Raw genomic sequence first — 17,172 nt, 5'->3', positions numbered from 1 at the left:
ACACTGAGGTGTTTAAAAACTCCAGCAGCTCTGCTGTGTCTGATCCACTCAGACCAGCGTATATGTACTATTCCACTGCATGTATTTTTGAATTCACACACAATGTCTTTCTGACTCAAATATGAATGAAAACATATGTATATAAAAGCATCAACAAAGATTCAAAGAGAAAAGAGCTGCAGGACGACCTGCAGAACAACAGTTACATAGACAACAATAAGCAACGAACTTCACTACAATTATCTTCATTCCAAGCACAGAGATGAACGTCTAAAATCTGCACACGACCATTCTTAAGAAGAAATTTCTTCTTAAAACCCACTTACGCAGTTTTTACACAGATTCTGAGATTCACCAGTGTTTTCTTATTTGGAATTTATTCTTAGGTAAGAACAGAATCTACACACACCCAGGAGCACAAAGGTGTGACCATTTCTGTGGTTTAAGAAAACGTCATCTGATGTAGACTTTTTCTTAGGACCTTTCTCAAGAACACATTTAGGAACAAACTTAAGAATATATTGGAAAATGAGGCCCAATGCATGTAGAAATAAGAGATGTTCCTAATAAAGTGCTCAGTGAGTGTAGCTTATACTTTCACTCGCTGGCCACTTTATTAGAAACACAAGTGTTGTGTTGACACCTGTGTGGTGGTACACATGTCAGTGTCACTGCTACATTGCGAGTGGACCACCACCCATAAAAATCCAGCCAAGAGCAGCTCTGTGATCAGAAACTGACCACTGATGAAAGGCTAGAGGATGGCTAACACAGACTATGCATCAGCAGCTACGATCTCTAACTGAACACCAGAAAGGTGGAGCTGCGAGAGAGGGGTTTCCAATCAAGTGGCCCACAAGTATATAACAGTATAAAAGTGATCTTAGGAAGATACTGGTGAATAAGGCCCAATGTGGTCTGGTTTGCTGAGATGAATTGACCAAGATTGAACTGAGATAGTTTGAAAAACGTATTACTTCTTATCGCAGACATCTTGAAACTGTATTTGTCCACAACAGCTTTGCAACATAGTCCTTATGTTATTAATTTGTGGTGCATATTTTTTCCAACATATTTTGCTTTTTAAACATATTTGTTTATGCTTATGAATACATACTTTTTTTTTTACCCATTTCCCCTCACTGTATAAAAACCTGTGTGTGTGTGTGTGTGTGTGAGCAATGAGGAGGTTCAGGCCAGTGTTAAGTGATTGGTTGGATGCCCAGAGAGGGGGCAGGCATCGCCGGCCTTTAATCAGGAGCTGATTGAGGGGGTTAGAGTTGAGGGAACGGTACACTAACTCTGTCACTCATCATCAAAATCATCAGACTTGTGTGTGTGTGTGTGTGTGTGTGTGTGGGGGTGTGAGTGAGGGAGAAAAACTGAGGCAAAAACATAAAAAACAAAACGATCAAGTCTTTTGTACTGAACAGACCTGTATTCATGTCTGTAAGCCAAAGCAAACATTATGAAACCAACATTTCTATGAAAAAAAGGAACATCTGGTTGACCCAACACAATTATTATCCATTTTCTGTCTTTTGTTCCTCAAGAACATTATCTAACTCTCTATTCAATCCAGCGTTATCTAACACTCATTAATCTGCATAACCCAACCTGGGCTTATAAGAACAAACTGAGAAACTGACCTCTAACGTGGTCTCGTATTAGTGGAGCCAGTGGGCAGTGCTTTGCCTTTGGTTAGTTTGGTCAACTCACAAACTTTAAACATATGAACGACACTATCAAATGAAAAGCTGGATAGAACAACACTATACTGTAAATAACAGTAAATAACCTGCCTACCCTGAAATTTAAGACTTTACTGAACTTACTAATATTAACTGAACAGAACAGTAATCATTGTGAACCTGTTTACTTGTTCGATGTTTAATCAAATCAAATTTTTAGGTAGCAGATACTAATGTTTGTAATAAAGCTCCAGGTTTTTTCATACTGGCCAAGCTAACATATTTCCAATGGTTACTTACTTACACCATAAATCAGAGATTTTCTGTCCCTCAGTCTGATGCATTTGTAACTGAAACTGAAGCAATCTCTCTGCACTGCTGATGGACGAGGAGACGGCTGTTTTTCCTCCGTTAGCCGTAGAGAAACTGTGAGACAAAGTGAAGAAGCTTCTGTTTGTTCTCAGGCTGGAGGAAAACAGGACTGGTGTCCAGGTATACACCCTCAATCTGCCCTGTCCTCCGTCAGCACCTGCTCCAAAACAAACATACTCTCAGCGTACGCTAGCGCTCACAGACGTTTCACGCAAGAGTGCGTGTAAAGTGAGGCCTATTCCAGGGAAGATTTGAATGAGGTACAAACATAGATACAAACAATACATACAATACAGCCAACAGAGAGCTGAAGCCACCACTTCAGCAATATGCAGCAGAATGAAATGTTTATACAATAACTGATCTTTAGTATTAAAATGCACTTTCACTTTGACTTTTTTCGTGACAATAATGCACATTTTTCTAGCATCTCTATGGGAATTCCTAGATTACACTGGCACCAAACTTTCACTTCTCCACAGTGGATTTAAGATTACTTATAGCAGCTCTACATAAGACATGCAAACTTCTGAATTCTTCAGAAAATATGTTAAATATGATTTCAGTTATTTTACTTCATATGCATGCAATTTGTGACTTTAAACATAAGTTACGTGCATTCCTGCATTCACTGCAGTTTAAGGTTGGATGGGCCAAAACCTGTTTAAAAATAAAGATGATAAGATCCAAATCAGATCAAAGACCACCACCTTGTCTCTACGCTCATTGTCCATTTTATCAGCTCCACTTACTATATAGGTGCACTTTGTAGTTCTACAATTACAGACTGTAGTCCATCTGTTTCTCTGCACACTTTGTTAGCCCCCTTTTACCCTGTTCTTCAGTGGTCAGAACTCCCACAGGACCACCACAGAGCAGGCATTATTTGGGTGGTGGATCATTCTCAGCACTGCAGTGACTCTGACGTGGTGGTGGTGTGTTAGTGTGTGTTGTGCTGGTATGAGTGGATCAGACACTGCAGTGCTGCTGGAGTTTTTAAACACTGTGTCCACTCACTGTCCAACTGTCCACTCTATTAGACACTCCTGCCTTGTCAGTCCACCTTGTAGATGTAAAGTCAGAAACGACAGCTCATCTGCTGCTGCACAGTTTGTGTTGGTCATCCTCTAGTCCTTCATCAGTGGTCACAGGACGCTGCCCACAGGACACTGTTGGCTGGATATTTTTGGTTGGTGTACTATTCTCAGTCCAGCAGTGACACTGAGGTGTTTAAAAACTAAAAAAAAAGGTAAAAGGGGGCTAACAAAGTAGGCAGAGAAACAGATGGACTACAGTCTGTAATTGGAGAGCTACAAAGTGCACCTACACAGTAAGTGGAGCTGATAAAATGGACAATGAGCACAGAAACAAGAAGGTGGTCATAATGTTAGTGTGTGTGTGTAGCAGTGATGTAGCCATATATTTGAATAGCAACATCCCTTCCTATGAAATAATGGATCAGACACTCTAGGTTATATGAGTCATACAACAAAACTTTTACATGGACACTTTCACATAAAATGTGTAGTCAAACTGAAAAAGTACTCAAACATTACCAAACATTAGTGTCTCTTTTATGCAGGTCAGTATTTACTATTTTACTCTGGTTAATATTTTAATTGCATATTCCTTCTTTTAAACGACAGCTTGAAGCCTTCCAGGTCTGGAGTGCATGAGCTTGCACAGCAAGACTTGGATTATAGGGTTTTCTTCCATGGACGGCCAGGTTTATAACAATTTCCTGTCTCTTTCCACCTCTTCAGTACATTTTCACTCTTGATTCTGGAATTTTCAGGTTATCTGCAATCTGTCTCACAGACATGCTCTTACCAAGAGACAATGTTTTCAACTCAATATTCAGGTTTCCTAAAACAATGTCTTTCGGAATGTTAATGAAATATTGAGTCACATTTTATGAATTTGAACATGATGTGTGAGTACATCCAAAGTACTGACTTTTAGATCCAAAGTATTGATTGATAAGTTGTAATATAGTTGAAATTATGTATTTTCAAATATTCAAAGCACAATTTCCACAATACATTAACATTGATTTTATATTAAGTACATTAAATAAATAATTCCAAAAAACAATGGATCATAGAGTTGACTGAAGACTAGTATTGAGCACTTCCTAGTGCAGCCCTATGTTCGTTCAATGGTGCACAAGCTGGTGTGTAACACTTATGTTAGACCTGAATATGGATACATATATAACTCAAAACATATCAGAAAGAGGCTGGTCTTTTATAACTAAGGTCAAAGCCACACAATGTGTATTTCTGCAGGTGGCTGCAGTGAGTGCTGAGAATAAGTGCTCTGTGGTTGCGTGCAATAAAATAAATTTATGTCAAGTCCCAGGAGGGTTTAGGTGGAAAATCAAAAGACAAATAAATCAATAGATAAGAAAGAAAAGAAACACACACACATAAACATGTTCTGGTTTATTTTAGAGCCATGTTACTGAGTTATGTGTCCAGTTTGTTCCTGCTCTCTGGTGTCAGGTGTGCGAGAGCGTGAGGAGGATGGAGAAAGGCAGGTGTGTGTATGTGTGTGTGCTGGTGCTCATGTTTCAAGGAAACTGTAATAGAACATCACTCACCCCAAGATCAGTCAGGGTACGCACTGTCATTCTCACCAACTTTATCGAGGAGCTCTCTGCAAGACACACAAAGATTTTAAGCAGTACTCGATTGTCTCTTCTTGGAACACCTTACTTTTAAATATATCACAAATCATGCCAAGATTACTGCTAAACTATTGTTCTCAAATCAAATCACCCCATGAAATTAAAACCAAATACACTGAATCGGTTTATTAATACTAAGCGCTTTTTAATCCTCCTCAGCTAAAAACACAAAGATCTGGTCTTCTGCACTTAGATTGGGAGCAGTCATGGATTAAATTGCACTATCACTGCAGATTCTCCAATTCAAATAGTCTCCAGCTCAGAACTTAAACTTTGGTGAACTTGGCTAACAAGGTTCCAAGGCAGACTGTAGGTCTAAGATGAAATTGCTTTATCATGACTGAAAAGGAAAGAAAAAGGTCTATTTTTTTCTATTTACACTGCTGGAATGGTGCTCCTATGCTTACAGGGAAAAAATAATGTGGTGAGATTAAAACACTGACTACTACTGCCTTTACAAGGGCATCTCCACTTCTTACAGTCCTCGCCTCAGTAACACTGTTTTCACTCTGTTCCGGTTTAGCTACTCAACAATTAAACTGAAACACTATTATTTGTTGCTTTTTTCCTAGATTTAAAACATCAATTACAGAAGAAACACCATCATCTCATTTTTAAAGACAAGTGATGACGGAGCTGAATTTACTTTAGTAACACTTTGCATATATGCTACTGCTGGACAGCACTGAAAATTCAACATCAATACTTTCTAAACATCTTACAGGATCATGATATGTAGGTTTTCACTGATAAAAGTAATGAGCCCATTCTTTCTGAGAACTGCTACTGTATGTTAGAGTCATTTAAAGATCTGACATAGTACTGTGCGAAAGTCAGAGACCCCACTTCATTTATTTAAGTCCAGACCTCAATATTACTGAGCGTGTTTGAGATTGCTGGACTGTAGAAAATGCAAAAAACACTTTCTAAGACTGAACTTGGGAGGTGTGAAAAAAAAAATCTGTCCTGAAAAGAACGGAAGCTATGATACAGGTAAAGAGTGCACACACTAAATACTGAAAAATTATAATATAGACCCATGCGCCAAAAGAAACTAGTACTGCGTAGGACCCCCTCCAGCCTGGGGAAGTGAAGCAACTCGATGTAGCATCGATTCCACAAGTGGAAGGAGGACGTCTGGAGGGATGTTGAGTCATACCGTCTGGACAGCCACCCGTGGTATTTTGCTCTGTGGTATTTTGTAGGTGTAGGATCTCGGGTGTGAATGGACCTCTCCACCATATCCCATAAATGCTCGATTGGGCTCATGTTGGGCGAATGTGCAGACCAGACTATTCATCAGAATGCTCCATGAACCAATTCTGAACAAACTGGGCCCAAAGGCATGGTGCATTATCCTGCTGGAATATCCCATCATTGTTGGGGGGGGTACATGAAGTCCATGAAGAGCTGCAAACGGTCCAAGCAGTGAAATGTAGCAGTATGGAACTACCACCAGCCTGCACAGTGCCTCATTGACAACTGGGGTTCATGGCTTCATGGGGTCTCCGCTACACACAAACCCTACCATCAGCCCGAAACAATTGGTACTGTTACTCACTGGACCACGCTACATGTTGCCAGTCCTCTAAGGTTCAGTTAGCAACCTCAGGAGCCCAGGTGAGGCGCTGTGTTCGGTGTCATGGTGTTAACAAAGGTACTCTGGTGAGTCTTCTGCTCCCATATCCCATGGAAGCTAACGAACACTGTATTGACCTGCGGGATATGCATGTGAGACCTCCTTCACTGAATGTGGATGTGATTTCTGCCAGAGTCACTTGTCTCTTCGCATGGACATTTCTAGCCAGATGCCACCAGTCATGATCATTAAGCACCTGTGAGTGGCCACTTCGCTGTCCGCTGTTGGTAGAAATGCCTTCTATGACGTATTCCTAGTACACACATGACACTGTGGATCAAGGAATGTTTGATGCCCACACAACTTCGGAAATGGAATGTCCCATCAATCTGGCACCTACTATTATACCTTGTTCGATCTCCGATAATTCACGTTACCTTGCCATGGCCAGTGTTCAACCTCACTCACAAGACAACACTTGCATTGGCGTTCCCAAGCCGTCCACTGAGGTACTGCCACTTCATGATCCATTTACATAATGCTATCCTATGACTTTTGGCTAGTCAGTGTATTATACATTATATTAAGTTGTTGAGGCTTCTGTGTAATTTTGTTTGTAAATATGTTTCCTGTTTTTCCTGACACCAAAAAAATTAATAACATAATGACCATTTTCACAGGAAATTAAATAAATGAAAGGTGGAGGGTGGTCTCTGACTTTTGCGCTGTACAGTAACTGCTTGTGGTTTGGAGCCAAGGACAACCTTAAATATTGAGGGATAATCAGACAAAAACACATTTGCAGAAAGGAAAATGACTATCCAGTTTTTATGTAGTTTAAACAGTCCTGTCAAAACAATCTGAAGCACCCAGAGAATGGAACAGGTTGCAGTTTTTGTTATTCATCAATACTGCTAAAACTAAAAACAGTTTTTTGTTTTGTTTTGTTGTGTGACCCTTAAATAGCATAAAATACAAAATGCACAAAATAATCATTCCCTCAGCACAAAACATGAACTCTGCCTATGTTGGAAATTCAGTCAAAGACATGTCAGTGGGCAGCACGTTGTGCTTGAAGGTCTATGAGCACTGATGCTGGGTTCTGGGTGAAAGCCAGTTCATTTATGGCCTCTGAAAGGTCATGGATTTAGCTGGGGAGCTGCATAATTTGCCAAAGAAGTCACTGTCAGCAAAAGCCACATTTAGCTTTAAGCTCTGATAACATTGTTTGCTTATGGTAAGTGAATTAAAAAGATGAGAAGAGGCGGTATGTGTGTATGTGTGCGTAGGTGTGTGTGAGTGGGTCCAACCGTGGTGCACTTTGTCCAGCTGAGCTCTGTTCCTCAGGTGTGTGTGGAGTTGAGTCACAAATGCCGACTCTATGGATAAACAAAACAAAAACAAAAACAGTCTGTCAGAAAAGCACATGCACTCCCTCAGTCGTCCCAGTCTTCCACCACTGCTCGAACACACCTGCCTCAACTCAGCAGCTAATTACCAACACAAAAATATGTATTGAAGTGGAGTGAAAACATGCGTTTAGAAACACAACAACATCTGTGCATAGAATAACTCTCACTCACAGAGTGTCCGTCTGTGGACTGTAGTCCATATCTGCAAGTTGCGTAGCCAGAATTTTTATTTTGGGTGGGTGGTTACAGGTTGAGGAAGGGACCCAAGGAGCAAACATTACATACCAAAGACATTGCTATAGTGAGGATGACCACCACCAACGAGCCCACTTCACTGTAGCTAAGTCATTAGAAAATGACCCACTTCATTTACATATTCAGAGGTAAACATTTTTAAATATTAAACATAACAAGTGTGTATCTAATATTTAACTGGTTAAAATTAATTAACAAAACAACTGACACAGTGACACTGAGGAAATTAGCTTCTTATTTAAATTTTCCATTCCACCTTAAACGGAACAACAGTTACACTGTGGTGCCTTAGCTAATGTTGTGTTTACATGCAAAAAAGTGTCTCTAAAAGGAAAAAGCATGTTTCATGTTTTAATTTTAGCACTTCTTTTAGCACAGCCAATGGCAACATGCAGCCATGTAAACATTGCCATGCTGATAGTATCTGCTAAAAAATTGTGATGATCTAAGGAGAACTTTGATGTACTTGTGAGAACCACAGTAAAGTAGAATGCGGAATACAACACTGTTTCCAAAAGTTGGGATGCTGTGCAAAGTGTAAATAAAAGCAGAATGCAATGAATGCAAATCATTTGTACCTATTTCACTGAAAATAGTACAAAGACAACATATTGAATGTTAGAACTGAGAAAGTTTATTTATTTTTATATTTACCCATTTTAAATGTGATGCCAACAACATGCTTCAAAAAAGTTGGGATGGGGGCAACAAAAGACTGGTAAAATTGTTAAACAACAACTGACAACAGGTCAGTAACATGATTGGGTATAAAAGAACATCTCAGAGAGTCTTTCAGAAGTAAAGATGGTTCACCACTCCGTGAGAGACTGCACAGGCAAAAAAAAAAAATTCAGGAATAAAATTTCTCAATATAAAATATTAAAGAACTTGAGGATTTCATCATCTACAGTACATATCATTAAAAGATTCAGAGAATCCAGAGAAATCTCTGTATGTAAGGGACAAGGCCAAAAACCAGTATTGGCTGGCTTTGATCTTCGGGCCCTTAGGTGGCACTGCATTAAAAACAGACATGATTCTTCAGTGGAAATCGCTGCATGGGCTTCCAAGAACACGGTTCATTGCTGCATCCACAAATGCAAGTTAAAACTCTACAATGCAAAGAAAAAAACATATATAAACAGGATCCAGAAACACAGCCGCCTTCTCTGGGTCTGAGCTCATTTAAAATGGACTGAGGCAAAATTTGAAATTCTTTTTGGAAATCAAGCACATTGTGCCCTCAAGGCTAAAGAGGAGAGGGACCATCCGGCTTGTTTTCAGTGCACAATTCAAAAGTCAGCGTCTGTGATGGTAGGGGGGCATTAGTGTACATGGCATGGGTGACTTGCACATCTGTGAAGGCACCATTAATGCTGAACAATATATAAAGTTTTGAAGCAACATACGCTGCCATCCAGACGGCGTCTTTTTCAGAGAAGGACTTGCTTATTTCAGCAAGACAATGCCAAACCACATTCTGCACGTATTACAACATCAAGTCTTCATAGTAAGAGAGTCCGGGTGCTAAACGGACCTGCCTGCATTCCCAACCTGTCACCGCTGTAAACATTTGGTGCATTATGAATGAAAAATACAACGAAGGAGACCCCAAACTGTTGAGCAGCTGAAATCCTATATTAAACAAGAATGGGGAACATTTCACTTTCAAAAATACAGCAGTCGGTCTCCTCAGTTCCCAAACGCTTACAGAGTAAGATGATGCAACACCGGGGTTGGGAGGGTTATTTAAAAATGTATTCCGTTACAGTGATCACCTGTTAAAAAGTGTAATTGCGGCCTAATCCCAAGGTTTACTATATTAATGTAATCTGATCTGTCTTTTTAGACTTGTATAGTTAAATAAAGACAACAGAAAAAATCATTTCAAGTTTTTTCTATCAATAATTTAACACAAAGCAAACTCAAAAGCTGCAGTGTTTCATGAAACAGAATGATTATTGGTGATTTAAATATTGCGCCTTGCATAAACGGTCACTGATCTCACATTTAGTGAAACAGCCAAACTTTAGTGGGGCAATATATGAAAATATTTCAAACCTAAAGATGACAAATTTGTGCATGTACACTTGTGGGCAGTGAAAAAGGTGGCAAAGTTCAGAAATCAAGGTAGAGTTTCTCAGGAAAAAAAAAAACCTGACTGACAAGAAAACAAAGCAAGACTGAAAAGGAACACAGGGAAAAAAGTAACCAATGAAAATTGATCCAGGTCATTACTAAGCATACTGAGGTCAAAAGATCAATTTATTTTGAGACCCCTCAACAACAATAATTATAAAGAGAGGTCATTCTAAAAACTTTAATGATCGTAATTTAATGATTGCTCCCTAATCAGCTCTCAGTGGTTTCAGTTCAAAGACATGAATGTGTACTATGAGTTTAAAAAGGCATTAATTTTACACAAAAACTAAGTAGGAGCTGATTGTATTAGTTACAAATAATGATCATTTACACAAATGAACATTTTGCACCTATCATTTGAAAACTACTGGAGAAAGATTGTTATCACTTCTGTGAAACTGAAACAGACTGCTTTCTTTTCACATTTTGGAACTATAGTTAATGTTAATTTTCTTCAGCATTAAAATCTAGCAAGTTCACATGTCTTCTGGAAAACGCTGCAGATCTCAGTTCTGACAATAAAAATAAATACTTACTAAAAGTTCTGCTCACTGGCTGAATAAAAGACCGTGAACTGGTGCTGGGGAGTAATAAATTACAGTTACTTTTTTCTGGTATCCTTATTACATAAAGCTGTTACATGTATCCTATTACTACCCAATCCTGTGCAATGCAGTGGTAAACATGCCCCCGTCCCAACTTTTTTGAAACATGTTGCCGGCATCAAATTCAAAACGGGCATATATTTTTAAAAAGCCATAAAATTTCTTAGTTTCAATATCTGTCTTTGTACTTTTTCTAATTACACTCAGGGTTTAGATGATTTGCACTTCGCTGTATTTGGTTTTCATTTACATTTTGCACTGTGTCCCAACTTCTTTGGAAACAGTACAGTTTTTGTACAGTTCTATTGCATATGTCTTTTGGCCCTCGCTTGTGATTTTGTGTGTGTGTGTGTGTGTGTGTGTGTGTGAGAGAGAACTAACCTGTGAGTGGTAACGGCAGTAGGTGTAGGCTTTCTATAGCCCAGCACAGCACCCTCAGTTGGGCGCTCAGTAAACTGCAGAGGAAGAAGAGCAGCTCAGGACACTGAGCTGGCTGACTCAACTACAGACAGAGAGAGAGAGAGAAAGAGAGAAAGAGAGAATGGAGAAAGAGAACAGGGAAAGTGAGAGCCGGAGAATAGGGCAAAAAATATTTTAATATTTTACCTATGCAGAAAGTGTGCATGTTTGTTTACCTGCATTTGTATGTGTTTGTTTACCTTTGTGCGTGTGTGTGTTTGTGACTCTAAAGACCCGTTTACCCTGCAGGTGTGCATGTTTTGTTTACATACATTTTCAGGTTCTAAGGCCCAGTCACATTTCTTATTTTTACCCCTACCCCTTGTTTTCAAGTGTCTTCTTGCTACTTGGAACTGAGTTATGAGGGGTAGTGGTTGAAATCTTCCCCTACAAAATGGGACCCTAAAATAAATAGAACATTACTCCATTAACAGCTACTAGCGCTGCTCTGTAGGCCAGTCTGCAGTGACAGCAGAGGAGGGTTAAGTTCAGCTCCTCACTGCTGGGCTTTAAGTTACGTTTAGGACATCATATGCTTTCAAAGAGGGGGACAATTATTTATTATCACCCACCTCTAATTCTTCAGTGATATGAAGCTGAAGTCAGATATTCACCAGCTTCTTGTTCGAATTTCCAGTTCCACCTTAAATGGTGCAGCAGTTCTGAAGACTGAGGCACCAGAATGTAACTGCTGCGCCATTTAAGACGGAATGAGCATACTACTAGCGATTTTTATGCTTGTTATGAAGAAAAGGACCATAAAACACTGAAACGACATTAAACTAAGATAATACCATGGTAATTGTAATTTTTAAATGGAGAAAATTCTCACATTTGTGGGTTTCTTTGGTCGCTCGTGCCGCCATCTTACCGTTTTTTCTCTTTTTTCTCATAACACGTAACACTGGAGTTTGTTTCTGAAAAACTTCCGTTTGGAGGGCCGTGTAGCCCTAAAACGTTGCCCTCCATCTCAACAAGAATCGGGACACCCTACCCCTAGACGTGAATGCGCGAAACAGAGGGCTAAGGGCTAAGTGGTAGGGGCGAGGGGTGAAATGGGATTGGGCCTAAATGTTCTGACTAGGAAAAGACAAAACACTGGGTTTGCATTTGGAGAGGAGCTGTGCGAGACCATGTTTAGAGGGTACCTCTGTGAACCTTCGGCCTGCATGCTGGGTTTGTGTTTGGGAAGGAACTCTGCAAGTCTCAGCACCAGATCTAAGTTTTGAGAACGACTCTGAGAGCCACTAGTTGGAGAACCGCTGAGAGAGCCTGTTTTGATGTGCTTTGTGAAACTTTGTTAGAAGTGCTTTGCAAAATATCGTGGGAGAACTTTTGTCTGAGTGAGCCTTTGTTTGAAGAGCACTAGATGAGTCTTGGTCTGAAAGTGCCCTTATTTGAACTGGGATTTGGGCTTTTGTTTATGATGTACTTTTTCCTCGTCGTTTTATGTTCACTGGTCAGAGGGATGCTGCCTACTCCTCTCTTTGAAGCACAGTTTCAGAGGATGTGTGCAAATATTTTTGTGGTACAGGAAAAATCATCGTCTTTAATCTTAAGGTTATGCCTTGGAAATTTGATTCCACTGATGTGTGAATCAGTTCTGCAGGATTATTTTATAGCACTGTCTATAAATTGTTTTCAAAATTGTACCATGGCTGGTAAGAAGAATAAGAAATATGATCTCCCTGTTAAGGCAGCTAATAAGAGATGTTTAATTATTCCTATGCTGCTGGGAATGAGCTACCAAATCTTGGTCCATCTACTGCCAGTTTTTTCATTTTTAATACTCTGGCGGATTTTAAAAACAGCTGGCGTGGGTATATTTCACTTAAATGTTCGTGGTCTGCTTCCCAAAATGGATTCGAAAAAAATACTGATGCTGAGGTTCTGATTTTTTCAGAGTCATGGTTTAATAAATGAGTTCATATTGAGGGATGTAATTTATTTAGGACTGATCAGACAGCCAAAAAGGGGTGGAGGCATTGTAATTTATATTAAAAGTAGGTATCAGGTAAACATGTTACAATGCTAGGTCTATTAGTAGGCTGTGGAAGGCTCTGGAATCAGTGATCTCTAATTCTCTTCAGTCTCAACTGTTGGTTGTTATAGAACTCGCACAGCTCATTGTGATGCTGTTTCTTCTTTAACACAACTACTGTCTTCTATAAAATACAATAAAATTATTTTAATTGGAGACCAGAATTGGTTACAGCCAGTGTCTGACGGTTTTAAAGCATTTTGTGATTCTTTCAACCTTTTTCAGCTAGTACAGCTGTACTACGCCAAACAAAGTGTCCTAATAAGTCATTGTTAACTGATTTAATACTTACAAATTTAAATATACAACTGCTTCAGTTTTTGTAACGGTATTAGTGACCATTACAAAAAGTACAGAAATATAAATACACATCGTGGTTAGACGGAATTTGAAGTGCTTTGTTGAGCAAACTTTTACACATGACTTACTCCAATTTGATTAGGAGAGGATTTATTTTATCCCTGATGTTGAAAACTCAAAAACATTATGATAGTTTTAATGAAATTGTTAATAGACATGCACACTTTAAAAATATAGAGTTAAAGGTTGTGAAAATCCATAGTCGAATCGGACCTAGTTAGTCTTCTACATGTCTGTGATTTGGCTTGGGCAAATACAAGACGCACTGGTCATAAATCAGACTGACTGATTTTTAGACAATTACGAAATAAGTGCATAGCTGCAATAAAAAATCTAAAACTAATTAATATCTTTCTGAAATTACATTATACTGATCTGGAAATCTGCTATTGTCCCTCTTGTAAAAGAAGGAGACGGTATAATGTTAAACAATTACAGGATAATTTCTAAACTTTTAGGTTTACCTTTGTTTTTAATGAAGGTACACACACCGGCGCTGGTAGAGTCGGAGTGCAGTGGTGCTCGTGACTTCACCAGCCAGTCTTGTAGGTAAACAAACAAATGCTCATGCTAAGTTACCTCAGCTAATGTTTCTATTCTAGCCTTTTTCAGCTGGCATCTTTCAGCTCCAAAACAGCCAGTTTGTGATGAGGTAGTAAATGTATGCCAAGCGTGATAAATGATGCTGAATGCCTTATTTCATTCAATTTATACGAGTAGTGTGTACAAATTAATTTGTACCTGGTTATGTGGCGCGTCCGGTGTGCGGTGGCCTATACAACGTCCCCCCCGCACACATTTTAGCAGCAAAGTAATTCCTGAACTCTATGAAACATCATGAAGAGCTCTCTTTAATCATTTAAAATGGAAAAGGCAGAGCTCCTACAGGTTTTCAAAGCTAAGAAGCGCTTTTATTTTTAATGTTTTTCTCCCTTTTTGATTTCATACAGTCGAGACAGAAACCAGGCCTAGTCAGTCATGCTGCTATTTTTCTAAATAGAATGTTTCATTTGTCTATAAGTAAAATAAAGAGATCATTGTTTGATGTGTTTTTTATAAGATATCAAAACCGTACTGTTACTGTGGCCCAAAAACCGTGATACATATTGAACCATGAGCCTACTGTACTGTTGCACCCCTATAGCTCAGGCACATTGATGTGTGTAAATTTACAGAGATGTGCTTGGTGTCCCTAAACTAGCTTAAAACTTACTAACAACAAGTCAGAAGAAATGACTATCTTAGAGAAGTGCATTTTGGTCATATGAGCATTTGATAGCTGAGTAAAAATGAGTCTAGCCAGTGTCTTCATTCTGACACCTGCTTAAATTCTATTGCCAGCAATAATAGCTCTTCTGTCAGTCATAAACACGGATCTAAATCATCATCTTTAACAGCGCTAACAAAGATGTCAGGTAAATATTGATGGAGGCAGCAGCTCAGACCATCCATTAAACGTACATTTATGTGACAGTATATAGTTTTACAGGAGAAAAATACAAGGCGGCACAAATTAAGCCCGTAAATTAAAAAAAAAAAAAAAGTGTTATGAATTTTGTATGTAACCGACACCTCCATAGTCTAGTAAAATCAAATCTGTGGGAAACACTGAGTAGGTGTGTATGTGTGTGTGTACCTTGTATGAGCGTTTGTCCTGTTCCTCACAGTCTGAGTCACTGCTCTGGTCAGGGTCGTCTGTAGCAGTCCATGATAACACACCCTGCCTCCTCCAGTAATCACACACCGGAGTTGCCTGTGGCACCTGTGAACACCTTGCTCTGATTCACTCATGTTAAAGTGAATCTCTGAACGTAATGCGGCTAAACAGTCTCTCAGTTTTATTCTAGCACTAAAAGCAAAGATGTGGTTTGTGACTGTGTACAGTGCCTCCTGCAGAGACTCCAGTGGACACTACTGCAGTGTAGAGCGGCAGATTTAGTGCTGCTGCTGCTGTTCTGCAGTGCTGTAGTGTAGTGAGACTGAGCTGTCTGGATTTTCACAAGCTGGACTTTAACCCTTAGAAGTCTACATCTATTCATGTCAATTTTCTATGTTGTATATATTAAAGTCTTTAATTGCATAATTTATTGCAAAGTTAGTTACATAATGAATAACATTTACATTTGATTTATGTTACAGGTATCAGTAGATTTGAGCCTGCACTTCTGAATTTTTTCAATATGTTTCAAATGAAAAAGACAAAATTGGGACAATTTTTCATTTCGCAAAACACAACACACTGAAAAGACTGAGAATCTCACACTTGCCACAAAATCTATGTGGTTCAATGAGATGCAAGTGAGAAAGAATTCATGTAAAAGGGCACCATAGTTTTGTTATTGAAGGCTTACTGTAACTGCTAGGGCTTAAATGGGCTTGTGTGTGTGTGTGTGTGTGTGTGTGTGTGTGTGTGTGTGTGTGTGTGTTTGTGGTTTGTGTGTGATTTATATCTGACCTCCTCCATGATGAGAATTCCACAGCGCACCATACTGTCCACCGCATCCAGAGCAAAGCTATGAGCTGTCTGACACGGCTAAAGGGGGGATGGGAGGTTACATAGAGAGAGAGAGAGAGACACACACACAAACAAAGAAAGAGTAAAAGAAAAAGGAAGCAAGAGAGAGACAGAATAAAGGCAGAAAGAAAGGAAGAGAAAGAACCAAAGAGAAAGAGAGAGAGAGAAATATATAGAGAGAGACAAAATGAATGAAAAACAGAGAAAGAGAAAAAAGGAAAGAGGTAGAGAAAGAGAATGGAGACAGAGAGATCAGAGATATTAGCAGAAAATGAGTCCAGCTGTCTGTATTCTGTTGTATATTGCATGTATATACTGTGTTTTACAGTATGTATGATATTTTGTATATTGAATGTATATACTGCATATGTATATTGTATGTGTGTACTGTATGTTATATACTGTATATGTGTATTGTATGTGTATACTGTATGAGTATATCAATGTGTATGCTGTATACTGTATGTGTTATATACTGTATATGTGTATTGTATGTGTATACTGTATTTGTTGGTTTTGTTCTCGTTGATGTTCAGAGCTGAATTAAGTGTTTATTTACTGATGTGTGAGTAAAATTCACCATCTGTAATAACATTCTGACCCTGACGGTGAAGAACCCTTCAACACACACACACAGAGAGAGAGAGAGAGAGAGAGAGAGAGAGAGAGAGAGAGAGAGAGAGAGAGAGTGTGAGTGAAAGAGAAAGGGAGAGAGTGTGTGTGTGTGTGTGTGAGTGAGTGAGTGTGTGTGTGTGTGTGTGTGAGAGAGAGAGAGAGAGGGAGAAAGAGAGAAAAGAGTTCCCTCAATCAGACCAAACCAAATTATAACAGTTCAAAAACAAAACCACATCACCCACTAAACACACAGACACACACACAGCAAAATGCAGCGCTATCTGGCCTGAGCACAGTGACTGATGTTAAACAGAACCCTGCTGACAAGGTAGAGACTCACTGAACGCAGCCTGGCCGTACAGACCGGCCGCTATAGAAACATCACAGACTCACTGAACGCAGCCTGGCCGTACAGACCGGCCGCTATAGAAACATCA

General features: G+C 39.3%; 1 protein-coding gene across 1 annotated transcript in view; it reads right to left on the bottom strand.

Moving 5' to 3' along the window:
- Positions 1–1,394: 1,394 nt before the first annotated feature.
- Positions 1,395–17,172, bottom strand: part of gpat2 (glycerol-3-phosphate acyltransferase 2, mitochondrial) — a 59,242-nt gene continuing 43,464 nt past the window's right edge. Inside the window, exons 17-22 of the mRNA XM_036579710.1 lie at positions 16,061–16,138; positions 15,242–15,367; positions 11,127–11,247; positions 7,642–7,710; positions 4,666–4,721; positions 1,395–2,198 (exon numbers count right to left, since the gene is read on the bottom strand). Of these exons, the coding sequence (XP_036435603.1) occupies positions 2,103–2,198; positions 4,666–4,721; positions 7,642–7,710; positions 11,127–11,247; positions 15,242–15,367; positions 16,061–16,138 (546 nt within the window). The 3' untranslated portion in view covers positions 1,395–2,102. The remainder of the gene's footprint in view (positions 2,199–4,665; positions 4,722–7,641; positions 7,711–11,126; positions 11,248–15,241; positions 15,368–16,060; positions 16,139–17,172) is intronic.

Source organism: Colossoma macropomum, unplaced genomic scaffold (assembly GCF_904425465.1).
Source record: "Colossoma macropomum unplaced genomic scaffold, Colossoma_macropomum, whole genome shotgun sequence".
Taxonomy (NCBI): Eukaryota; Metazoa; Chordata; class Actinopteri; order Characiformes; family Serrasalmidae; genus Colossoma; species Colossoma macropomum.
Note: the sequence above shows the minus strand (reverse complement) of the source record. Positions and strands in the feature narration are given on the sequence as shown.